The sequence below is a fragment of the Nipponia nippon genome, unplaced genomic scaffold, assembly GCF_047370975.1.
Source record: "Nipponia nippon isolate SJK-2023a ecotype South Korea unplaced genomic scaffold, ASM4737097v1 scaffold_1, whole genome shotgun sequence".
NCBI classification, from domain to species: Eukaryota; Metazoa; Chordata; class Aves; order Pelecaniformes; family Threskiornithidae; genus Nipponia; species Nipponia nippon.
This window is the reverse complement of record NW_028262290.1, coordinates 126,978,002-127,005,538: the sequence shown is the minus strand read 5'-3', so window position 1 is coordinate 127,005,538 and position 27,537 is coordinate 126,978,002. Positions and strand designations below refer to the sequence as shown.

At 36.5% G+C, this 27,537-nt stretch overlaps 1 protein-coding gene across 1 annotated transcript in view; it reads left to right on the top strand.

The window, feature by feature from the left end:
- The window catches only part of KCNH8 (potassium voltage-gated channel subfamily H member 8), a 194,221-nt gene that overhangs the window by 80,486 nt on the left and 86,198 nt on the right, over window positions 1–27,537 (top strand). The window contains exons 4-5 of the mRNA XM_009466460.2: window positions 14,847–14,974; window positions 17,725–17,965. Coding sequence (XP_009464735.1) covers window positions 14,847–14,974; window positions 17,725–17,965 — 369 coding nt within the window. The remainder of the gene's footprint in view (window positions 1–14,846; window positions 14,975–17,724; window positions 17,966–27,537) is intronic.

The window sequence follows — 27,537 nt, the reverse complement described above, 5'->3', positions numbered from 1 at the left end:
TTAGTGTGGGGTTTTGTCAAATACACTGCTTTATATAATATAGTGAGATAAGAAACGGGATTTAACTATTTATTAAAAATATTTACAAACAATTCCAGCATTTTATTTTTATGTAAATCTACCTAGCTATATAAAAATAAATTTAATGGTGTGTTAGCTCCACATTTGAGTAACATTCAAATTCTTCCTATGCAGAGTGGTTCACTAGTCCTCCAGTGGTGAACATCATCTCATCACTGTCAGGAAAGAATTCCCTGTACAGTCTATGCAACTGATTCAGTATCTGAAATTTCAGAATGTTTAACTTCTAGAAGTAATTGATTCTTCTTTACTTAGACCACAATCACTATCAGACATGTAGGAAGCACTTCATATTAACAGAAAATTTAGTTTGTGTTTTGTTTAAAGGTATTAAAGATCTTTTCTCAATGTTCAGTGATTAACATCCATTGCAAAGTAATTGATACACGTTGCCAGATATTATTTTCACAGTTAATATTGCTAAAAAGATCATTTTACTTTTTCAAAGACTACTGCATTTGTCCTTTCAAAAATCAGATCACTTATAAATTTGGAGTTGAAAGCCAGCTCTTGCTATAAGATAATTGCCATTATGTGCAGTTTTCTGTTGCCTTTCTGGAGTATCTCTTGTGGTTAGACTGTGTACGGGAAGGAGAACTTAGATACAAATATGCTCAGTGCGAAACTCTTCTGCCCATGCAAGGCTGTTGTATTGATGTTTTTGTTTTAGTCTCTCCTCTGTTCTGCCCAGAACAGACTTTGATAATTTCTATGGAACATTAATAGTCACATTCCATCTCCCTTTAATTTCTGAATTCCTTAGAAAGCTAATCTAACAAAATTCCTTCACGTTCCTTTTCTCCTAAGTCTGCCCAGGACTCCTTGCCATTCCACCAAGACTCTATGGTAATACACTCTCTCTGGTTGCACCTCCAAAAGTCTTCTCCAGACTCATTCTTCCTCATGTCTTTCCTACCTTTGATACCATCTGTTTCTTCTGTAAAATCTTGTTCTGCTTGTACTTTCACAATGACACCTTTCTGAGCTTTGTCTCCTGGTTTTATGGCCTCTCTCTTCTTGTGGATTGTGTTTTTACTTTTGCAGACCTCAGGAGTTGATACCCTCTTCGATTTTCTGCAGACCTTTTCTTATCTATTTTATCTCATCTGTTCACGCAACTTCAGTTGCTCCTTTGTGCCAATGCGCCTTGCAAAAGTCCACTTTTTTGCCTTATTTCCCTTTACCCAGCCCAAATGTCAGATGTCGTCTGTGACCTTTTCTTTTGAATGTCTCATTCTAAAATCAAATTTAATGGAACTTTTTTCTGCTCTTCTTCGGTATAAAAGTTTCCAGTGAAATGCACCCAATCAGCCAATGGGAAGAGCAGACTTCATTCTAAGACTTTCATATAAGAAAAAGGCAAAAACACATGCCTGAGAAGTTTGGCAGTCTTTAAGAAGTACTGTGACAGTCAGCAACTCTCATGGCTTCTTTGGTTTGGTTTGGGTTTTTTTAAGTTAATTTACCATCCTCCTCGCCCACCCCTGCACCCCTTTTAATCGCAGTGTTCTTAGAGGCCTTAACTTTTCAGTATCGGTAATTTGCTTTCAACAATATCTCTTTCCCCTACCTGTAAATTTATTGTAGAAACACACTCTGCTTTCCATCTGCTTAATAATACCTATAATCATTTACTGTTGTGAGAAGTAACTCAACAGCTTTTCTTCCTAAACTTGGGCTCTTTAATCAAATTGGTTGTTTTTTTATAAACACAATGATTCCTTCAGAAACTGTTTCTTAAACAGTTTTATGGGAGATCTATTTTAGCATCCTAACTTAAGATGAGCTACATTTGGTAAACTGGTTAAGAGTTCCATTGTCCTTTTGCAGGAAAACTGATTAAACTGAAAATACCAGACTGCAAATCTGGACTCCAATATGGTATGGCTGGGTCAGTGTTTTTTCATTTCTGCATATGTACTTTCCATAATATCCTTGGGCGCGTGCTGGAAGTTAGTGAGAGTACAAGAATCCAGGTAGGAAAATAAGAAATTAAATTAGTCTGTGACTACTTTTAGATGTCTATTCTGTATGCAAATATGCAATAATATAGGTTATATAGATAGAGAGTTCTACTGTTATAATCACTGCTAAAATTCCCCTTTTGAACTTGACTCATTCCAAAAAGTTTCCGTTAGCCTTCATTGTTAATCTATTTGTTGTTTTTTTCTTTGAAAAAATTTTTAGCTTTTTGTTTGAAAACAATTATCTTTGGACAGATTTTCTCAACTTTATTCCAGCATCATTGTAAAAATGTGTACAATAGGTAATAACCACAGAATCACACAATACTTGAGGTGGGAAGGCATCTCTCGAGTTTGTCTACTCCAGTGCCCCCTACTCAAATTAGGTTCAGCTGGAACAGGTTGCCAAGGACCATGTCCAGATGTGTGCTGAATATCATGAAGGATGGAGACTTCACAACTTGTTTGGGCAGCCTGTTCCAGTGTTTGACTGCTCACAGAGTAAAAAAGTTTTTCTTATATTTAAACAGAATTTCACATATTTAATTTTTGTGCCTATTGCCTCTTGTCCTTTCACTGGGCACCACTGAGAAGATTCTGACTTTGTCTTCTTTACTTCTCCCCATCATGTATTTATACACATTGATAAGATCCCCCCCATGAGGCTTCTCTGCTCCAAGTTGAACACTCCCAGCTGTCTCAGCCTCTCCTGCTATGTCAGATGCTTCAAGCACCTAATTATCTTTGTGGCCCTTTACTGGATTCTCTCTAGTATGTCCATTTTTCTGTTGTACTGAGGAGCCCAGACCTGGGCCCAGTACTGCAGAAGTGTCTCACAGGTGTAGCAGAGGGGAAGGACCATCTACCTCAACCTGTTGGCAGTGCTCTTCCCAATGCAGACCACAATGCTGTTGGCCACCTTTGCCACAAGGGTTCATCACTGACTCATATTAAACTTGGTGTCTACCAGGACCTTCAGGTCCTTGCTGACAATCTGCTTGCCGGCTGGTTGGCCCCCAGCCTGTCCTAGTGCATGGGTTTGTTCCTCCCAGGTACAGGACTTTACACCTTCCTTCGTTGAACTCAATGAGGTTCCCATTGGCTCATTTCTCCAGCCTGTCAAGGTCCCTCTGAACTTTCTTGTAGCACCAACATCTGATGTAACAGCTCCTTGCCCCCAGATTGTATCATCTGCCAACTTGCCAAGAGTGCACTCTTTCCCATTTTCTAGATCATTAATGAAGAACTTAAACAGTATTTGCCATAGCATCAGTCCCCCAGTCATAATGCTAATGAGTGGCTTCCAGCTGGACTTCATGCTGTGGATCACAACCCTCTGAACCCAGCAGTTCAGCGAGTTGTCAGTCCACCTCACCGCTTCCTCACTGGTTTGTTGGTCATCATCTTCTCCCCTTATTGTTCCTAGTTTGAAGGCCACCTTGCCAGGTTGGCCTGCCTGTTGGCAAAGACTCTTTTACCATAGTGATAACATGAATTAAAAGCTGAACTACACCATTTCCCACCACGGATTAAACTAAGCTGCAGTCTTACAGTTTAACTGGCTAGCTTTTTCTGGCTTCTTATTAATCCTTAGGTCTATACGAATTTCTAAGAAAACAGATTTATTTTGATTATGCATAATTTGTTGGAGGGAGAGGTTGTTCTTTGCAGTGTGCAAGAAGTGAAATACCATGTGCCAAACATTTTGCATTCCAGACTTTTATGTAAAGAACGTCTGTTGGGGGCAGGGATGGTCTCTTCTAAGAAATTCTACAATGTGCACTTTGATTTATTCTACTTAATTACTGTCTCAGCTACTTCATGATTGCTCAAGTTACAGCAGTGAATATTCAGGGCACAACTATTCATTTTAAAGCTCCTTACACCTGTCAGGAGGCAGGATATTGAGAGGGGGATGTACAGACACCTAGATGTACAGTATTCAAAGCAGATAAAATTGTTTCAGCGTTCATGGGGCACCATGCAGTTCTGTTGATGAAGGAGGTGGGACAGAAGCACAGTTTTAGCCCAACTTCCCTACTGTCCAAAGGAAGAACGTATTGGGGAAGCCTTTATTCTGCAATGACTCAGTTACATTTTCTCTAGGATGACTCACTCCTGGCTGACCATCAGGTAGGAAGGGTCTGCGTCTCTTCTGCCCTCAGTAAAGAGAAACTGCTTTCCTCCTGGTCAGTGCATGGGGACAAAAATAGAGCTGCCTTTCTACTCCCTGTTCCTGCAGATACATGTGAGCACATATATACTCTCACTCTCTCCTTTCCACCTTCTTATGCATGCAAATAAGTTATATTTGAGCCTTGAACCTTTAGAGACATATCAATCTTTACAGCCATTGCTTTAGCTTTTCACCAGGTGTTAAATGCAAGTGGCAGTTCCATTCCAGCAACTCTCAAAGAGGCACAGTGTATGTTCTGGAGGTGAGGGGAAAGTGTCCTTTGTGATATATGTGGAGTGAAAATGAGAAAAAGAAAAGCAAACTCTGATTCTTGAGCAAATGCAGAGGAGCAGACTGTATTCTGGGATATCCTGGGAGGGTGAGAGAATATATGCACTTGCAACCAAATAGTTCATTGACTCACCAGTTCCTAATTAAACTCATGCAATCACCTCTGGATTTTCCTTAGAAACCAAGTTACCAAATTATGGGGTAGGGTGGGGGAAGTTTTTTGTTTGGGTTGTTTTGTTTTGTTTTCCATTTTGGTGCTTTTCTGTTTGTTGGACTAGGTCAATGGCAGACTTAGTAGAAAGTATCTTCAGATTTTCCTTTTAGAGTTTACTAGTTCAACCATGTAAGACTGACAACAAAGCATGGAGGAAACAGGAATATGTTTAGTATGTGCATTGTTAACTAGAAGAGCTCTTGCCAGGCCACACCTGGAATACTGTGTACAGTTCTGGTCCCTGCTATACAAAAAAGATGTGGACAGGCTGGAGGGGGTCCAGAGAAGGGCCACCAAGATGATCAAGGGTCTGGGAAGCCTGCCATATGAGGACAGGCTGAGAGAGCTGGGTTTGTTCAGCCTTGAGAAAAGGAGGCTTAGAGGTGATCTCATCAAAATGTACCAGTACTTAAAGGGGAGCTACAAAGAAGATGGAGATTCCCTTTTTACAAGGAGTCACATGGTGAGGACAAGGGGTACCGGGTACAAGTTACTCCCAGGGAGATTCTGGCTGGACACAAGAGGTAAATTTTTCACAATGAGGTCAATCATTGGAATAATCTCCCCAGGGAAGTGGTTGACTCCGCTAGGCTGAACACGTTTAAGACTCAGCTGGACATGGTGTTGGGCCATCTTGTCCATATTATGCTAGAAAGGTTGGACCAGATGATCCTTGAGGTCCCTTGCAACCTGGTATTCTATGATTCAGAGTTGTGTGTGTGGTAGGTTTTTGAGGGGCAGAGGGAAGGGTTTTTGAGGAGGTAGAGGCTTTGCAAACTTTTGTACATAAATGTCTTATTTCTATGGAAAAAATCTGAAAAGGAATAAATGTCTTTAAGGACATTCACAGGCCTAGACACAGTCTAGTGTCTTACATTTTATTAATTAAAAGACCATGAGGACTAGAATGCATGTTGCATATGTACTTTGTGTTCAGAAACACAAATAAGGGGACTTGGACCATTTGCAGAATTCACCTGTAATTCCAGTTATACTGAACGTAGCTCATGCTGTAGCTCCTCAGAGCAACTCTGAGGTCCTATGAAGACTCAGTAAACGACCTATTACAAGTGAGTTTTGCCTAGCTGCAGCAAAGATGGTTTTACAACTGCCATCCATCCATCCATCCTACCTTGTATAAAGCAGGATGTAAAACAGTTTTTGTTTATGACCAGTCACTTTCATAGTCTGAAAATCTCATTCCTTGAGAGATAATCAGAGGTACTTTCTGGGTGTTTCAATGACCACATGAAACATATACAGAGACATTATAGGTTTTTGAACCTATGTATGTCCTATCTCTTTAATTTTTCTTAAGAAGCTATTTTTCCCCCCTATTTTAGTTCTGGACATTTAGGATGAGAGGAAATGGCCTCAAACTGAGCCAGGGGAAGTTTAGGTTGGATATTAGGAAAAACGTCTTCACCAAAAGGGTAGTCAGGCATTGGAACAAGCTGCCCAGGGAAGTGGTTTTGTCTCCATCCCTGGAGGTATTTAAAAGAAGGGTAGATGTGGTGCTTAGGGACATGGTTTAGTGGTGGACTTGGCAGTGATAGGTTAATGGTTGGACTTGAAGATCTTAAGGGTCTTTTCCAACCTTAATGATTCTATGATTTTATGTTGCACTGACCACAAAACATTTTTATAGGTGACTGGTCTGGCTCTGAATTGTAGATACATATATTAAGGAAACAAGTCTTCATTTTCAGAAGACTTGCTTTCATTACAAGATAGAAATTATTCAGGTGTATATATTCCTATTTTCACTTAAGTGAGCAAGGTTATACATTACCGTTAATTTCTGTGCAAATCTTTTTTTTTATTAATTTGTGCAAGGATCAATGATTGTGAAATTATAATCGCCTCAAATTACAAATAACCTTCCTCAAATATTCTGGAGGACAAAATATCAGTAAGTAAAGTATGTGATTGAATTAATGGAATTAAAGAAAAAAAGAAAACCTTTAGGTTTACTGAGATTATGTCCTTAAGTACTACATCCTTGCACAAAAAAACATGTTAACACTTGCTAAAGTCAATGAAAAGTTTCTCAGTGACTTAAATAATTGGAAATATTTAAGCTCTAGGTTTGTTTTTTTTTTAATATTTCAAATATTCTCTGTATTATTACAGTTATGGTTTTGTTCATAATGATAAATGAGCCTATCACTTTCCCATGAGCTATTATTCACTGTGGGAAATACAACCTGTTCCAGTCACATCAAAAAACAGCTGAAAGCATAAGTGAGGACCTAGCTATAAATTCAACACTACATTTTGTTCTGTAAGAACTACATATGACCACTCACTTCAGCTAAATCAATAGAAATGTTTCAAATTTCGTGGTATAATAAAAATGACAGTTTTCTCCCTTGTAAGATGACTCTCTCTAATGTGTAGAAATAAGCTGGTAAATAAACTATTTTTATGCAATTATGAAATAGTTATTTTTCAGTTGGAATATCTTACTTCATTATAAGAGATTCTGTAACTTTTTAGGTAAAACCTGGGAGAAGGCAGTAGTATTAATAAATGGGGAAATAGCTTAAAGTCAATTACCTTCAGAGTTCTTCTGCTGAATCTCAGTCTATTAGAAGTAGTTGAAGAAAGTTGTGTCTACTTGGTCTACTTAGATTCTTTTTTTTTTTTTTTTCCAGTTCTGAATTTTACGAGATAGGCCCAAATACTAGCAACTAAAAAAGATTTATTTATTTATTTATTTATTTATTTAGGCATGTACACCTATCAGCTACCAAAATGGAGGCAGAGAAAGATCCCTTCTTTGGTCTTTGTGTGTCTTTTCCCACCTACCCTTTTTTTCTTAATGATGGAAGAATCAGCAGTCCAGAACGTGGTTAAGAATTTCTTATCTCATGAGCATACCACTGTTTAAAGGTCTTTCTGATCCGTGAAACAGTAGTAGTAATGTATACTATTGCTTCTTTTGTCTGCCTGTCCAAAGCTGAATTTTCTCTGAAGGCACAATAGTAAAATGATGAAAATCATACAACTGATTCTGTGTAAAACTGGTCCCTTTAAAAAATATTATGTAATAACATTCACAGTTTTTCAGCTGGTATGTGCGTTAAGTGGATCTTCTTATTGAATCAGTTTATATAGTTAACAGAATAAAAAAGTGACTAGAGGCTAGCCTGCATCCACTATACAGCTAATAGTTCTGTGAATATTTAGTTGCTGTTGACAGAAAGAATGTGTCATGCAACCAACAGACCTCCTGCAGCCTATTGCCCATGGTAGGGCTTTTATTCTGTCATTAATACCAAAGCAGGCTTTTATCAGTTTTCTCTTTATTGACAACTGCTGGTGTGCTGTCCCCTAGAGACTAATATCTGAAAGTTAGCTAAAGGTTTTAAAAAGCCTTATAAAAATTCATACCAGCCTTTCATACAATCTGTTTTTGAAGGTTTTTTTATGCTCCTTCAGAATCCTTTTGTATTGCTTTATCCCAATTGTCTCCTTCGGAATTTACTTGTTTGGTTTTTTTGAGGACTGCCTATGAAATGTATTTTGCGTTAATGATACTGGATATGATTAAGTACAATTGTGTTTCCTGTAGACATTGTTGTATTTACTTTATGGTATGTGGGCTCTTCATAGGTATCTATGCAAAGATCACACTTTCTGCTGTGATTTTCCTTACCTTACAATGCAAGTGACAAGGGTTTCTCAAGACTTGTATTGAAATGACAAAAAATCTTGGTTGTACTTCTTATGGGAAGCCTTTTATAGGTAGAATGGTAAGATTAATAAATGATTGCAAAATTTTTTAATAAATGGTTCATTGAACCCAGGATCAAAAAGGAACAGTTCAATACTTATAAGATATCCCAGGTAACAATATCTCACTGTGTGATTGGGCCAAGTGGCTAGGTTATGATACCCTAGAGAAATAAACAGGAAAGTTGATGGGGGAGGTTTATTTCCCTGCCTGATTTCAGAATACAACAGAAGGAGAGATCATGCAGGTACGTGAATATGCCACTCCCTCTGTGTTTTGAGGAGGGAAGGCTCACACTGGCAGTAGTTTGAAGTCACAGTGGTAGCCTGGTTACTACCCCTTTTCATAGTACTCCAGCGTGTACATGGAGCAGCATCATGGATCTCTTCAAGTCTGTCCATATCTGGATGCATCTTAGCAATGAAGAAAGTCTATTTGTCCTGTTCTACCTTTTTCTTGTTGTTCAAAAGGAAATCTAGTTCATGGATTCAGAAGGATATTATTTCTATGACAAATTTTCTTAGGTGGGAGCTGGCATTACCTGCTATTTCATCTCATGATTGACTTTAGCTTTGTAAACAATGAAATAAATAAAAATATCCTTAGTTACACTGCCACCTTATCCAGTCCTTTGAGTAAAATGTTAGTAGAATATTATCTATTATCTAGTAGAATTTTATCTATTTATTCCTCATACTTTCTCCTGGACCTCAAAAGATCTGAGAAGTCATCTCATTATTTCATGCAAACCTATTTATAAAAGTATACACTACTCTATTAATAAACCTAAACTCCATAATTTTTCCAGATAACAGGCACTGTAGGGTTGACTGTCCATGTAAATCCAGAGCCATCTGATTGTAGCTCACTGCTTTTCTTCAGAACTCTTCTTTGCAAAGTGTTTAAAGATAGCTATATCTATACTATCTATCCTAATTTTGCCCACATGGACAGTCAGGTTTGCTGCATGTCATGACTTGAGATGGTCATATTTATACTGTTTGAAGAGGATAGTGCGTCTGAATTAATCTTACCCAAAGCCTAACAGCCCCACCTGGCAAGCAAACAGGACAGCAGTGGCAATCAAGTAGTTGGGGCTGGAATATAACCTTAAGGATGCAGCTAATGTGGTTGCGAATATTTAAAAAAGCAGGCAATGGTTATGGTCTTGTCCCTAGTGGTGAACTCTAGCTTTTCAATGGCTAGTGTACTCAAAGGAGTGAAAAAAATTGCATAAATACTGCTAAGAAGTCCAAGTCTGCAGCCTCACAGCCTTTAGGATAACTCTGTCCCATTGGTTTTTGGTAGAACTACTTTCTGTGAATAAGGTTACTCAGGTGCGCGTGTGTTTCCAGGACTAAACCCTCAGACTGCTTCACCTGGTCCTTCTCTACCTCATTCACATATTGTCAGTATATTGTGTTCTGGGTTAAATTTAAGAGGTGTTGGTTGCTTTCATTTGTTCTCTAACTTTATGATTGCTTAGGTAAAAACAGATAAATCTCTTGGGTTTTCCTGTGTAATATGAATGAAATGCTAGGTATTAATTTTCTCTTTCGTGTCCATGAACACTTGTATAGAAAACTTCCTGCGGTTATGATCCATGGTCAGACTGGGAGATAATTCTGTAAAAGAGCATGTTGGGCATTTAATCACACCAGAGGGAAATATCTAGGTAGTGGTTTTAATTAATGCATATTCTGTGGTGATAATGCGTAACTTGGGGAAAAAGTGAAGGCAGTTCTTTTGAAGGGATAGAAATTAATCCTGTGAAAAATGAGGGAAAATACCAAGGCTGAGACAATTTTTGTCAATAATCTACAACCATTCTGGCCAGAGCAGGTTAGCTTATTTCAGTATTTGGAAAGAGATGCATTTCATGGTCTCTCTCATGCCACAGCTTGTCTGCTATGGAGTGAGCATAATGCTTCTGGCTCACATCAGAGTTACTCAGTGTAGACAGCTTGAGTCCGCTGCAGAAGACGAATATGGTGGTTCTGCTTGTATATGATGGATTTACTTTCCAAGAAAGCTCCTATACCTGTGTAATTACAGCCAAGAATGGGGCTGGAGACCTAGAATAAGAGCAGGGTGGTATTCAGGTGCAGCCTGCTCATGCCTGTGGAAGAGTTCCTGGGCCATCAGCCAGTTCCTGTCACCCTCTCAGCTGTCCTGAGAAGGAAGGCGCCTGGGAGCTGGCAGGCTGCAATGGGCTCCCTTGGCCATGTGCTGAGCACCCCTCCTCCACATCCAGCTCTGCCTCAGGAAGGACTTGTGATATCTTTCATTTGTTACCACCTGAACTTCATGACCGAAAGAACAGTATGAGTTTTATCTCCCATTTGATGATTAAACACTTTACATCTCAAGGATTTAAATGTATCATACTCTATCTGGGGAATAAGAATGTTATAAACCATGAAGTATTCTGGATTATGTCCAGTGCTATGCTCTGACTACTCTGATGTCCTTCGAAGGAGAGCAGACATAGATTTAGTTTTAATTTGGTCAGTAAGTCTGTGTTTACAGTTCTGTTGCATTGCTAGGGCAGTATATACCTAGTAGAGCTTATCAGAAGTTGTCTGGTATTAATTTTCTGATTCATACCTAAGAAGTAGATATATTTTTTTTTTTTTCCAAAGGGACGAGAAAAGAGTCAAGCCTCCACTTTCTATTAAGTGGAAGATTGATGCCTCATGTTCTTATAAAAACACAAACAGAGAAGTCAACTCTTACAAAGGAACTTGTGTCTGAATGTGCCTTTTTTTACTGCAACCTTCCCTTATAAGATTGTAAGAAGTCTTAAGCTGTTATAAGACCAATGTTAAGATTGACGAAGAGGTGTTGTTGTTAGTTTCTTTTCTTAGAGAAGACTTCTGAGATTGCCATGTGTGATGGTTGTGGTGCTATACGCAATCTCATTTGAAAGAAAAAACAACACAGAAGGACAGCAAGAAGAGTTAAAAAATGTATCACCGCTTTTCTCATCAAAGAAAAGGGGAGTTAAAACTAAATTGCAAAGCATCCTTTTTAAGGACTATTTTGGGGCAGGATTACCATCACACAGGAAGGGGTGTGTAGAAGCACCAGGAGACAGAGCCCCAAATCTGAGCTTTTTCTTTTTTTTTAGAACACTGATTTCTCACAGTATCTGGGGAGATGAGAAATCCTTTTGATTTTAAGCACAGGGTAAAAATAAAACAGTTGTATTTAAAGTGACTTTCTGTTTATGGTTGGATTTACTATTGTATCTTTTTGCTGTGATCAGCCATGGAAAGACAAAAGCAAGTCTGTCAGGTACCTAAATTTTTTTTTTCAGAATCAGAAAGAAGCCGTTGGGTATTTATAAAAAATAGTGTGTCTCCTTCAGAATAGTGATCTGTAATTTGAGTGTGAGAGGAAAAGAATGAAGGTTACAGACAATAATCGCACACATACAAAGGCACACCTGGTGAACAACGCATTTTACTAAGCATCAGGATTGTCTCTTTTCCTAAAGGCACTGGGAAGATCAGAAAGCAGGAGAATTCACAAACGTCATTCATTGATTTATGTTATAAGATATTGACACATGTGCTCCAGTGGTGAAATTGTCTGATGGCATCTTATCTGCATAGGCAACTTGCATTTTTTTCACTGTTAATAACTACAATTAAAAATCTTTACCATTTCTGTTTAAAGAGGAAAACATTATTACTTCATAGTGAATGTCACACTTTCTTATCTGTGCTTTGCTGGGTCTAGGAGTTGAGCGACTTCCAATAGTAACATAGAGGTAGCATTAATCCTTCGCGAATAGTGGAATCAGCATGCGATGGAAGTCACTTGCTCTGCAAATATGCAGCTCGTATGATTCTAAGTGCCATATCAAGCCCCCCAGCCTGAGCAGGTTAATAAGTATAGAATTCTTAGGGGCTGGAATGCTAAACCTACATAGGAGAGATGGGATGCATCTAAAGCAAAACATTATCAGGCTGATGGCACATAAAATCTAAAATCTTATAAGGAACTTGTTTTTATTTAAAGAGTGGACAGAAAATGAAAAACCAGTGTCAATAAATACATAGGAAAAAGAAACAACTGAATATGTGCACATTGACTGTTTCCATAGTAATTATTACCATTCTGGAAAGAGATGGAGTTGTGGGCAGCTTTCATCTCAGTGCTCAGCAGGTAAGAAAAGGGTAAATCTGAGGTTAGGAGCTTTTAAGAAAAAAACTGAAGGCACTATTACACTATTGTATCAGGCCATTTTGTATCCATATCTTGAATGTTGCATGTTATTCTGGAAAAAGGAGCAACTAAAAGGATATCTTTAAAAAGACAAGGGAGATCTAGGAGGGGTAAAGAGAAGGCATTCAAGGTTGAGCAGAGGTAGAGACCTCCACTTCCATGCAGGAAGAGCCCTGTATTGCTGGGGATGCTGAAAGTACTCAAAGAAACTCCACCTGAAGGCAGCGTACCTTCCTTCTGCAACACAGTTCAGTGTGGGTCTCGCAACACATCACCTAGGCTGTTATAGCAACCACCTACCAGGATGGACTGTCTTGTGCTTTGTAGGCTAAGGACATGGAGAGGTATTAGATATGAGACATCATGGGGATGAAGCCTTTAGCTAGAGTCCTGAAAGCGTTGCTGGCCAGAAACTTTTGTGGGTATTTACTCACTTTCTCAGCCTGCCTTATAGCAGTCTGAAGCATATTTTATCGACTGCTTTAGGAGGCGATAGAGAAAACTGAATGGCCTCATCCAACGTGGCAGTTTAGGTTTAGAAAGAGAAGAGAGAGAGGTCTGTAAATAGTTTTAAAGAGAATTTCAAAGTCATTTGACAAAAGCAGACTACTACACCTAACCAATACTACAGTGGAGACTCCCTTCAATAGACTTAAATTTGTTTTTACTCAGAGAAGCAGATAAACACTCTGCTCCCACCCAGAATTTAAGTACACTTTTAAAATATAATTTGAATTTTAAATGGTTTGATGATTGAGAGATGAAAGTTTTAAAAAAAACACATTCATTTAGTTGAGTACTTTCTGAAACAGTCCCTTCTGTTTTACTTTTCTTTGTTGTAGCTGGCACCTGTATGTGTTGTAGCTCTTTAAACCGCCTGCAGGTACCCAAATTGGAGATGGGGAAGTATGGGGTTTCTCCATCTGCCTCCCACAGCTTTCCAGTAGCTATTTGATTTTGCAGTGCGATGTTTTTTCTTTCCTTTTTTTTTTCTTTCTTTTTTTTTCCCCTTCTCCTCCTTACTGATATCCGTAACTGGAGAGGGCTCTTGCATGAATTACATGAAACATTCTTCCTGAGAAGTTTGGAAAGTTTAGCTTCCTACACTTTTTTGTTACGTGTGGTTTTGTGTTGTAGAGCCAAAAATACATCAGTCTTCTATAATTCAATCTTTCTGGCTGTTCTAGGCAGGTTTCAAGATGTAGCTGCTTTGCTTGTTGTTAATTTCTGGCTGTGCTAATTGGTTTTTCGGGTTTTTTGCCCCCTTAATTTATATGCATTGAATTGAATTTAATTAAACCTGTTTGACAGACAGCTTCTTCCTTTATTCCCATAATTCCTTTTTTCTTAATCCTGACACATCACAAAATGTCTGCTTTCATTTACCCTGGCATCAATTCACTGTAATTCCATCAGAGCTACTGGAGTTACTTTGAATTTACTGCTATATAAACAAGAACAAAATTTGATCCCATGATTGACAATTACAGACATCTGAATGGAGGGAAAACACACAAACCTTTCCAAAACAGTGTTCAGTCTTTACTGTTAATGGATTTCATGTCACTAAGGAATGTGTCAAGTGATTATGCCAGTGACCATGTGGTGGGAAAAGAAATCTAAATGCGTGAATATAAGAATTGGATATTACTAATGAGTAAGCTTGCAAATTAGCATATTCTGACATAATGGAGGCCTAGTACAAGTCAGATTCTTTGTTTTTAAAAAGTACACCATAAGAGATATTTTTTTTCTTTCCCTGAAATAAAAGAGAGAGTAGGAACACCTTAAGGACATTTTACGTGGTTATACCTAGTCGTGCTTGCCTCTGGTCAGTAATCACCATTTCATTTTCTGAAACAGTAAAGAGTATGTTTTTCTTATCTATGAAATCGTATGTTGCAATTAATTGCTTTGAAGTTGCATGAAGGCATTTGACAACTAAAACTTTACAGTGATTTTAATTGCCCTTCAGGAGAGGGATTTTGTTTACTTAACTGCAAAAGATTAAGCAAAACTAAGAAAAGGTGTGTATAATGTTTACATCTAGCCCTTTTTCTACCAAAGTATAAAATGTCAGTAGTTCAGCTCCCAAAGGTTAAAGTGCCGTTTCCTGATGTTCAATGGATTCTCACTTCTGTTCTGCAGAAAAATGGAAAGGAAGAGGAAGAGCAGGGTCACATTTTGAGTCAGCGCGAAGAAGGAGTAGAGCTGTCCTTTATCATATCTCTGGGCATCTACAAAGAAGAGAGAAGAACAAATTAAAAATTAATAACGTAGGTGTAATTCTTCCCTTTCTCAAAAATGTACTCTTTGTACTGTCATTTTTTTTTTTAAGAAGTGCTGTAAAAGGTCAGTGGGTACCTGGGAAATGTCCTAATCATAATTTTACGGTAACAAAAGGAGTAAAGTGCAGTTCATTTAAGTGCAGTTCTGCCTACTACGCTATTTGTTACACTTCATATAGCAAGACAGTGCATTTAGCCGTACTGTAAACGGACATTTATTTAATCCCAGGAAAGCCACATTATAAGATTTCTCAGAACTTAGTTTTAGGTTCCAATTTACCTTACCATCCCAATTATTTCATTTCAATAATTACTATTTGCCCAAAAAATAATGAAGAAACTCAAGTTATTACTCTAGCTGAAAATCGTTATGTTGTGTAAGCTCCAGAAGGTCACACTTCATTTAGGCAACTTTTCATGTGAATGTCTCCAACTTTGTGCAGAGTAAATTTATCTTTTCATTTCCTAATTGAAGTAGTAATGTTTCTTTCTTTAAATTACTTCTGTGTTCCCCTAGTAACTGTAACTAATAAGTAAGTTCATAAACACCCTGAGAATGTTGCAAAAAAACAAATCAAACAATAGACAGAACCAAAAATACAGCAACAGAAAGACTTCTAAAGAAATATGCTCAGGAGATAGAATAATTCTCCTGCTCTATGGAACTGTGTTTCAGGAGGAAAGCTAATTCAGAGGAAAACTAGAGATGTATATGAAATCAGTATATACATATAAAAATTTGCTAGAATAATATCTGAGAGCTTGTTCCAACAGTGAGAGCCTATAGTTATCAGAAGTAGGGGTAAAAAAAGAAACAGTTTTTCTTAAAATTTAAAAACAGTATTTAGTTTCTTGTTTGTACATCATTAGCATCAAAAAGCTAAAATCTTTGGCAGAGTCAGAAGAAGAAAATGATCTCTTTTTTTTTTTTTTTTTTTTTTAATGGTTGGGGGGAGGATGGAAGGCAGACAATGGAAAAAGTAGCCCAAGGATATAGATCATGAACACCCTGAAAAGATGATCTGCTACTGGGCATGTTCCTTTTATTGGTTACCAAAATTAAGCAGCAGTGCAGATACATCATCCTAGATATTATTACATTAGAAATTAAAAGCAGAAAAAACATGGTATAGATTAAGGACATGAAAATACACAGTTGGTATATGCCTCAAAGGGCATACAGTCACTTCCATTGAATGTAAATGTTAAATGTTAAAAAATGTTAAATGTTAAAAAAAAAGGTTAAAAAGCTGAAAATGTTAAAAAAATGTTAAATGTTGAAAAAGTGTAAAAATAAATAAAAAAAAAAAATCTGCAAAATATGACCAGGTCTTCCGGTGATATTTTCATAGCACAGTAATATTTTTTTAGGAACATGTCTTTCAAATAACTCTTCATGACTGTCCTGTACTGTCAAAATCCTGGCGCAGATGATATTATACTGGTTTAAAATGTTTGTTGTCAGACTAATTTACTACCCTTAGTTAATAGATTTTTAGAGCTATGAATTGGAAGTCATAAGAGGAACATTTTCTTCTCTGTGATTTAAAAATGGGCTCACGCTAACAAGAGTGAGAATTCAGTCCCTAAGATTCATGAACGAGAACAAGAATGGAGAAGGCAAGGGCGTCAGTATTTCAAAAGAAACACACAAAGAAGAAAGGCTGTGACCGGCAAGGCAAACGTAATTAAGTCTGCGGTCATGCAGTTGTCTTTTTATATTCATAGTGAATAACTTCAAGATCAGAAACAATCTTAGCTTGCTGAATACACAATATTGGTTTGTGAGGCTCTTCATTACTGGAACAGCATTAACCACGGGCACAATGACAGTGAGCGAGAGTTTTGTTAGTAAATAATACAAGACAGTTCATGTAGCACATGCTGCTTTTCAGGACGGTAGGAGTTTTTGTTAAAACTTGGAAGGATGAAAGCTAAGAATTTATAAAACTGGTGCGTGAGACTGAAGTCTGTTTCACAGACCTTTGCTTGTTAGATGACAAAGACTTGAGACACATGTCGAAGCTAAGCATAGTCTAATGGTGAAGGTAGTCAGCTCTGGAGCTGTATTACGGTGGGTCTACATTAGTATTTTTGTTTAGATCAGGAGTGAAATTTTAAAGAGAATCAAAAAGTTATTCCTACTAATTGTGTTTTGGTTCATAGCAGTCTCAGGCACACAAACTAGATTCCCTCAGATGAAACTAACCAGAAGAGGTGCTCCAACTACTTATAGCTGTTCAGTCCACAGGACCAGGCTAAAGTTAGTCTAAAACAGCCTCCTCACAGCTCTAAAATATGTATAGGAAGGATGTTTTGTCTTCAGCACCATCTATTCCTTTTTATATGTTTATTCCTATTTGCAGTACTATGTCCTCATGTATACAAAGCTTTAGCCTATCTGTCCAGCAGAAAAACATTGCTCTTCAGTCAGAATTCACCCAACAGAGGAAGAACTAGTTTGCCAGATTCAGTCCCCTCTTCATTCTATTTAATTTGTTCCTTATTAACCCTCTTCCTGCCCCAGTATTCACAAAAGTTGTTCCATCAACAGAACCATCTCTCTAAATAAGTGTGAGGACTACATTAGAAAAAAATTAGCATTAATTCTTGCCTGCATATGAGTATTTCATATTTCTTAAAGCTTTTTAAAAAAACAAATGGCTGCATTGGAAGAAATGTGTCTGTATGATCAAATTATTGTTTTGTCTCATTTCATGTATTTCTCTCTTTTTCAGAATGTTTTTGTAGATAAACCAGCATTTCCAGAATACAAAGTTTCAGATGCAAAAAAATCCAAATTCATATTGTTGCATTTTAGCACTTTTAAAGCTGGCTGGGACTGGCTTATTTTACTGGCAACGTTTTATGTTGCTGTGACTGTACCTTACAATGTTTGCTTTATTGGCCATGATGAACTGTCTACAACTCGAAGCACAACTGTCAGTGACATTGCAGTGGAAATTCTTTTTATCATTGGTAAGATATGTTTGGGGGTTTTTTGGGATCTCTTTTTTGACGTTTAAGGTTTTCACAGAATGTATAATATAGAAGAGGAAATAATAATTGTTTTCATTATTTTAAAGAAAATAAATTTTAGACCCATGGACTGCAAGCTAAAAATCACTAGATTTTAAAACTAATGACATAAGATTAAAACTCATATTGTAATAATGCAAAAGTACAATATCATTATGCTATACTGTCAACTGGGATAGAATTTAAGAGGCAGAGGTTGCAGCTTGTCATCTGGTCTGTTCTCAACTTTTTATTTCAATGATCCATATAATTCTTATACCTTTAAGGAATTAAAAAGAAGACTAGGTCATGTCTAATAGTGGCCTTGTAGCAAAGGAATTTCTTTTTTGTATTAACTTTTTTTCATTTCTTTGTGAATATAGAAAAGAATCCCTCACTAGAGTCATGCAGATCTTCCCCAAGTTTTTATTGTTATAATACCACTCTGCTGTCACACTGACAAACCATAGCTCAGATCTGTTGATAATATGCAGGTGGGTAAGCTATTATTTTAAAGAAATAAGCAGAGTATGTCTGTCTTAAATATGAAAAGGCTTAGGATGGGTTCTAGGAGAGAAAGAAAATGAACAAAAGAATAAGATCATCCTGAGATTTGAAACTTTTTTTTCTACTCTACTTTTCTCTATTTTTTCCCCGAAAAAAATGTAGCTTAACTCATACATTCAAAGCAATGTTATGATCTTCTCTAGGAGAACTAAAGACGACTGAAACTTCTTAAACACTAAACAACAACTCAGAATGGCTTCAGTTTAACAGGTTTTTTTACAAAAATTTTGAAAAGTTTATTCCATTTCTCTGACAACTTTACTGTAGACAGTAAGACTAGTAGATGATGTGGCTGATGGAAGATCAGATGTCATGATGGATAAATTTTGTGTTTCCTCCTTTGGATATTGATGTGTCATCAGGTTTAAGGTCTAATTTTCTGCTTTTATTCTCACTATTACATCTTGGTGGACTCTTTCATGTTAATGCAAGAAATCCACGTTGAATGATACTCAAGCACTGCAGTAAAAAAACCTACGTTCTACAATGCAGATCATGGAGGATCATCTTTTGTCTTGTGTAAAAAGAGCAAGGCTATGACTCTAGTCAGTCATAAATGACTCCACCTTCCATTTTAAGGAATATAAAATGAAATAATTCCACTTGATCTACCTGGGAATCTTTATAAAAACAGTAGACTCAAGGTTAAGATATTTTGATAATGGTTGTATCCTTCACGCCACGCCAGTGTAGATAACTGGTTTGTGTTATGAATGTGTTTATTAGAATCTGAGCACAAGAGAGTATAATCTCTATCTAACTGATTTATGTTCTGTAGTATTCATTTGAAGCAAGACAGATGGTGTACTGTTCAGTGCTACTTTTCTGTTTATATCCTTTGCTGGAAATATAGAATTCTTATATCAGTAAGTCAAAAGTAATGGTATCTCTATGATCAATAGAGTAGCTGGGTAAGAAAAATAAAAGCAAGAAGATTTTCTGTAAATTTTACTTCATATTTTCTGGTTAGGCTTTTAGGTCTATCATCCAGGAAATCAAACTATAGTTGTAACTAAATATGTTCAAAGAAATGTGTATAAAGTACTAGAAAAGACTTCTTTGCATAGTTATGTTACCAGTAACCACAAACACTGTATGGTAGCATACCAATATTCCTCCCCCACAGTTTCAATAATGGCTGCATTTTCCCCAAAATAATTATTTCTAAAGTTATTATCTGTTTTTAAATTTGTGGCTCTGAGGAAAGGTTTAGGGAGTATTGTCAGGACTTTCTCATACTGCATTTAAATCTCTGCAGTGAATTTAAAGAAAATAGTGTGTTTATAGTCATCTCTCAATGGTCTCTTGTCTGTTAAAATGTTGAACGAATATGTCTTGGAACATGTGTAAGATTGACAGCATACATAAACTTAAGCATAAGTTTCAGGGCATTGTTGCACTGTGGCTCCGACAAGTACATCTTTGATGGATGATCTATGTGCTTTGAGAAAAGTCAAAGAGAAGCATTGAGTAAAATTCTTTTTATGATGCTACTGCCTCAGAAAGTCAGCGGGGAGATCTGTCTGAGATGGGGCCTTCAGCTGTATTACAGCTCTGTAATCGCGGATTGAGGTATTACAACTCTGTCATCATGGACTGGAGAAAAAGAGTCTATCTGCTTTGACTTTATTCGGATTTCTCAGAACATAGAATAATATTCCTTTTACGCACATAACTTGCATAAACTCTTATTTGGACTTAACAAGGTCTTCATTTTTAGCTGTATTATCAAAGGGAGCAGAGACATGACAATAAAAGGAAGAAATGTCTGCTCATCAGTTCAAGGGAAATAATAGGGGAGAGGCTAAAGGTTTCCTTTAAGCAAAAGAATTTGAATAAATCTAGTGGCTAAAAAAAATCCTTTGGGCTTATCCAGTTTGTGATTCAGCAGATGCTTAAGCATGATAAAAATACATATGGAAGTGTTCTCCTGGCTTGAGGTGCTTGTAAGTAGGAGTGTTGATCTGAATTAAATTACTTATGAGAAAAGAGCACATCTAGCTAGAGGTTTAACTGCTTTAGCCTTTAAAGTTCTCTAAAACATAAACAGAAGATAAACAATAATAATAACCCATTTTGTGATGTCTTTGGGGAAGAGGTTGGAGAGGAAACATAATTAAGGCTTCTCAAGTTAAAATTATTTTTTGCTTGATGTGTCCTGTATATGCTAGTGTTTTGATAACTTGTATGATGTGATGTTTGAGTGTACTTTCAGATCTCTTGTCCTCTGTAACGTGTGCAAACCTTCTCTAACATTCTCCTGTCAATAAATCTTTTGCTTCCTCTATCCAGTTAGAGTTTAAAACTAGTTCAGTTTTAGAATTTTTTTACTGTTGTATGTACCTTAAAATCATAAAGAGGTGGAGACTAAAACTTTTTAACATTAGTGAATTTAAACAAACACATTAAAAAATTATCTTGGAAAGTGTTTCATCTGATGAATGAGATTACGTGCTTTATTGCATTATTTACTTCAAAGTTTATGCCCCTTAATTTGCATAGGCAGTAGCTGGGTCCTTCATTTGTAGATAGATATGTCTGGGCAGCTAAAATTTTGATATTTTTAAGAAGCATAATGAATCTTAGTTACTTTTCAAAAAAATTTGTAAAGTAAAGTTTTCTCTCTTGGAGAGAAAAGCTGGGAGACCAGTTCATTCCGTTTTGTTAGTGATAAGCTCCTGATTGCATAACTTTTCCATAACTATCCAGTGTAGTGGTTTTTTTTCTGTAATTCTTTCATTCTAGTTTATATTGTCTGTCTTTTTTTTTTTTTTTTTCATTTTTAAAACATTATTGAACGCCTTAATTGAAGAAAGTAACGTTACCGAAAAATTTATCAATACTTTATTGCTAAATGCTCAGACTCACTCACAGGACTATTTGAATAGGATGTCTTCAACAGGAATTGAAATTAATGCAATGGTTCAGAGAAAATATATATAGGCTTCCAAGGTAACAATAATACATTATTTGCTGGATAAGATCAAAGGTGTCTGAGTATTTTTTCTCCTAAGGTGGCCAGGAACAGCTATAGAGAGAAGAGCTATAAAAATAAGTGACCTTTAACTTTTAATTTCGTTTTTTTTTCTTTGTGGATCATCCAGTTTCTAGTGGAAGATGGAGAACCCTGAATATTAATTATAGCTATAAAATTGCGCTCTTTATAAACATATTGGTAACAGAAATTTTAAGTGATTTTCTGCAACGCACTCTTTTGCCTACCTGTAGAACAAAGCCCATACCCATCCCTTCTCCCACTCTCCCCACACATACACTCGTCTGAAGATTTTATCTATGGCTTGTGTTTTCAAGAGAGAAAATTAATCATGGGTACTAAGATCGCTTCTCTTTGTATGTGTCTCTCTCTTTCTTGTTAAATACTATTTAACAAAGTGTTTTATCAGCAATTTCAGTTTTTAAAAGCAGCATGTTTAGAAGCCCTAAAGCTGTGATTTGTGTTGCATGATACTGTAGATTAAAGAGACTTGTTGGCCCATTAGTGTCTATCACAAAGGTAAATTATTCAAAATGTTTCCAAAACTGTATTAAATCATATGAAGCTCTTGAGTCTCAGATGTTTAATATGTAGAGATTTGAAAATATGGTACAAACCCATTAGAAATTCATATCATCATTCATGACTTACACAGTCATTCAAGTGTGCATATTATGTGTTGAAAATAATATGTTAAAATTTGTTTGAATCAGATGAGATGGTATTAAATGCTATAGATTTTATTAGGTTGCTTTAAATTAGAAGGTTTGTTTTCTTTTTTCTCTCATGTTCTTTTTCATTATTATAATGATTATCATTTCATGTCTTTGCAAGTCCACATAAGGTCATGTAAAACAATGTCTGTGTCTAGGGGACCTCACATCTAAGAGGACTTGGGCATTTTGAAAGGAAATGCCAGTGGTTTGAACCATATTTTAGGAAGTGTGCTTTCAGACCCTAATATGCTAAAATTCAGGTAGGCACCAAGGCAGTGGTTTGAATTTTTCTCTGGGAATTTATCTCTGAACATCAAATGGTATAATCTGTGAGATGAGATTGATATGAACAGAACATGAAAACGGGCAGAGTGACATTGTTGATACACCTATTATTAGGGAGGGGAGGTCATAATAAATTATTACACATCATTAGCCAGCTTCTCATATAATGAAAAACTGTATGCTTGTAGATCTAACCAAAGTTTTAAGAAATCACTGCCCCAAAATGTTGCTTACTATTCCTGAAGTTGGGAGATACCTTGCAGTTAAGACAAGAAAACTGCTCATATGAGCATTCCTGCTTTTCCTGAGGCCAAAATGAACCACATTGACTTAAACTACTGGTAAACTGGTTACGAGAAGGGGTCCTTATGTATTGTGCCATGTACCATCAAAGTTAAAGGTAAAATCCAAGGAATGAGTACTTAAAGAAATACTGACCAGGCTCCATTCTGAAATCTGATTTTGTGAAGCAAAACAAAGCAAGTGGATTATGCAGGATAAAGACCTTTTAAAAAACACATGTAAGATGATGGGAACGTCATGAGTATAGACTGAAGTATGCAGCATTTACCATATGTAATTCCTTGCTATTCTGGGGAGAGCTCTGTAGGCAGCTTATAGCTGGGTCAAGATATTCTGCATCTGTGCTTCTGGCAAATATAGTCACTGTTCCACTTCTCAGCTGTCCTAAATGAGTCTCTTCAGACAGATTATTTTTATTTCCTACTTCCTATTTAACAATGAGACTTGTAACATCAGAGTGAGAGTGACAGGCTTCTGAGCACTTAAGAGTGCTAAGACCACTTAAGAAGTGACTCTTCATCTTTTTGTCTAAGCTCTGGTGCTACTGTAAAAAAAAAGAAAAAAAGGCAGTGTGACAAATCATTTGTTTCACCTATAGTCAATCCACACATTGGGAAATACTGTAGTAATAGTTTTTTAGGTAATTTTCATTCTGCTATGTTTCCTTTCAAAAGGTATACAAAGTTAAAACTACCCTCTTATACAGAGTATGACTGACTTGCATTATAACTACAATCAGACAAAGTTTGTATATAGGTTTACTATCCTATAACACGATGGTAAAACAACACTATATTTTTCAATAAGATCAAAGTCTTTTAATTAACCATCTAGGTAATTTCCAAGGAAAGTTGGCTTTTGATATTCCTTTTTAGATTTCAAGTCCATTGGAACCTACACTTTGTATCTTGGGATACTTCATTTCTTTAATTTCTAGCAGTATAAAATTAACGCTGACTTCTTCCTTCTCACTATTACCTATGTCAACACCATACATCTGAGATTTCAGTTATATGTAGTTTTATATGACCTTTCAGTTCATAAAGATTCTGATAAGAAAGAAAAATTTTGACCATCTACTTCAATCCTAAATATAAGAAATTATCTTTAATCCAGGTATTAATATTAATTCCAATAAACTGTGTTTGGCTAAAGCATGTTTTCCTGAAGGATATCAGCTCTTCTTCAAAGATCTCAGAAAAAGGAAAATCCACAACTCTACTCATCAATGGCTTGTAAATGGCATATTTCTTTTCTGTATTTTTTTCATCAACCTGCAGAAGTGACGTCTTGTTAAGTGTTTAGTGCTACCAGTTTAAAACATTACTACCTGATGATTCTTAGTTAGGATACACTGGATTGTAACTTAGCATCTGATATGATACAACCATACTTTGCTGCTCCATTCCAAAATTAGATAAGTATTTCTTGAATACATCTGTTTTTTCTACTACATTAATAATAGCCTCTCTCATGACGGGATGCCACTAGTACAAAGGAACTAAAGTTGCAGATTAGCATTTCTTTCCTAATACATCTAAAACTGTAATTTTCCTTCATCCTGGCTACCAGTGATTTTTTTCTCTTTCCTAAACAGATCTAGATTTTCACGTCAAATTTTCTGTAGTTTATATTGATTGTTACTTAGTATCTCTTCACCATTTGTTATGTCTTTCTTAAAAAGAAAAAAAAATGCTTTTCCTTCAGCAGCGGCCACAGGCTGTTACAAAGACTTATTATTTTGTTATATGTTATTATTTATATATTATACATTTTATTATATATTATGCATTTATTATATAAACCCCCTACATTTAGGGTTTTTATGACTTAATCTCAGTTGGTTTTTTTCTTATACACTTTATTTGGCTTCATAATAGCCCAGATTGTGAAGAAACAGGTGTAAAATAAGCATTACTTTCCTTTCCTATATAAAACCAATATCATCTCCCTCACCTTATCATGTCAGCATCTAAAAGAAAATCATCAAGCTAATTGTGGTAATAAACATTTTGAGGGGATATGCTGAGTTGAAAAATCACACTTCTATTTGAATAAATTGTTCCTAGAAGATTTACTAGGAACATCTAGGTTTATAGCAGCAGTAGAATAGAAAAAATAAGAGCTTGTATAGGGACAGATAAATTGTTCTTCAAGCAATCTAGCACTAATATTTCCTGGAATCTTTCCTAAAAGTTCTCTGGCCAGATTCTAATATCATTATCCGTATATAATTAAATAACATTGGCTCAAATAATCGGATAGATCAAAGAGCTTGGACTTTAGGGAAAGTATTGCTAGCCAAAGACAATCAATGTAAAATCACATAAAGGAAGATGAAAAAAAATAAATACGACCCAGTCATACCATCTAGAAGAGGGAAGTGGTGTAGGAAACTGTCTGCTTTGAAAATCAATGGGGTTAATATACCTAAATCATCTAGGTCTCAAGCACAGGATTGAATTACTGTAGTCTAATAAGAAATCATGCATCACCCAATCCCCTGATTACTGCTGATATGTATACTACTTGCCCTAAAGGTGCAGGATTTTTCAACTTCATTTAGTTCACAGTGAAAGAGAGGTAAACTGAGTTATATTACCTAGTATTTGCTACAATCTAAAAGTGTGCCGTGGGAAGTTATTGAATCATCTGACTAATCCTAAATTGTTATTCTGCTGTAGCTTGATCATATGTCTAATCCCAGCAGGATTTATTTCTAAAAAATCAAGCCTAAAGAGGAAAAAAAAAAAAGATGTTGGCCCAGGAAAATTAACTTCTTCAGGTAAAATAATCCTGTTTAGTGGTAAAGAGGTTCAGCGGGCTACCAGATTAATTTTTACCTCTGGATTATCTCTTTTTGTCCTTTTTTTCTTTTTTTTTAACAGGGATTAGAATTTGAGACTATACAAAACACGTATTGTGCTTTCAAAATTGGAAAAGGACCATTATGCTGGAAAACATCTTAAGGATTAATTGGATAGTTTGGTGAATACCAGTTTATGGTTTTCTCTCTTTTTATATCATTTAGAATTGCAACTTGCATTATGCACTGAGTAGAACTTCAATTTTTTAATGTAATCTTTTTTCCCTTTTGTTGGGCACCAGTTTAAATTGGTATTTTCATAGCATTCATTGAGTAGATGTGTCTGTGTGTGAATGTGAGCGTGGCAGATATCTAGAAAGGAATGGCTTGGTAAAGGATGTGACATGTCCTACAGAGCTTTAATTCCAGAGAGGTCACCAAATGGTTCCAAAACCCCACAAACTTGCTCAGGGTTCCCATCTTATTTATGCCCAACTATGAAATAAGTTGTCTTTTCGTAGAAACTGAGCACAGCTAGGGGATGGGTTTTCACACTGGAAGCTTGTGAAAAGAAAAAGGGTCACCAATGGTTGAGTAAAAGCCATTAGATTACTCAAATAAGGAAAGGAATAAGTTAGAGCTTTTCAGCTAGATCACAGTTTTGGCTTTAGAAATTTAGAATGAAAATATCACAAAAGCATGTAGCCATGGTAAATGCAAACTTGGAAGACATTAGGGTAATGTTGGTCCCAGCCTTCTGATGTTTACTGCTGTGGATACTGTGTAAGAGCTTAACTGGAGCAAAATACATAAATAAATTAGGAACTGCAACTGCTTGTAGATTAATATTTTTTAATGTAGACACTTTCATAGCTGAAACAACTAGGTTTTGTTTTTGTACAAATTCATTTTCTTTAATCTTTCAGTGTAACTTCATAAGAGTTTTAGAGATATCATATTTCTTAAAAGAATCTATATTTTTTAAAAAGGGATGTGTGCCCATATCTTATCAGTATTGGAAATAATGGGCTGAGACAATTCATGCAGATTGAGCTAGTTATCCATGGGATCCAACCAAAAGATAAATCAGAGTCAAGGTTTAAGTTTAAGGTTATTTGTACCAAACGGTTTTATGAGATTTGTCAGTCTGTTTATTTGCTCTGCATGCGTCTTAGGGACTTAGTGCCTAACAGGGCTTCTGATTTACCTTGTGTGGGGCTGGTAGGGGAAGATGATCAGCCTGCAGGCTAGAGAGGAGGAGGAGCAGCACTGGAAAAGCAGAAAGGAACTGCATCAACAGGTGCACGTGGTCAGAGAGTGTGAGGAACAGAAGCCCGTGTTCAGACAGAACAGCCCAGCAGTGCTGGAAGATGTGGGGTGAAAGCAGCAGGCATGTAAAAGAGAAGGTGAGGGGATAAGGAGGTAAGAGATTTGCCTAGGGAGACTAGGCAGAGCAGTCTTTCTGATGGCAATTGGCCATTGATTTGCCGTTGAATTTTTCTTAATATGAAGTGATTCTGCATGACCTGGGTGTGGAAATTAGAGCTGGAATAACTGAAAAAAATATTTTATTTAAATCTTTGCAGGTGGGGGGTGGGGGAATGCATAAGTGACATGATTGCTTGTTCCAGACTTGTTGAAACTGGTGATCTTGGGTTCTCCTTATTGAGTGCTGCCAGGTCAAGTTCACCTTTGTGTTTAACAGCAGCAAAATTACTTGCTGCTTTGCAGACTGACACACTTTGTTTCTGTTAAGCTCACAGGCTCACCTGCACAGCAGTAAGTGGGGAAGGAGCAAAAGTCTGCAACATAGGTCAGAGCTGGCTTAAAATGCATGGGTGTTTGTTAACAAAACAGATGT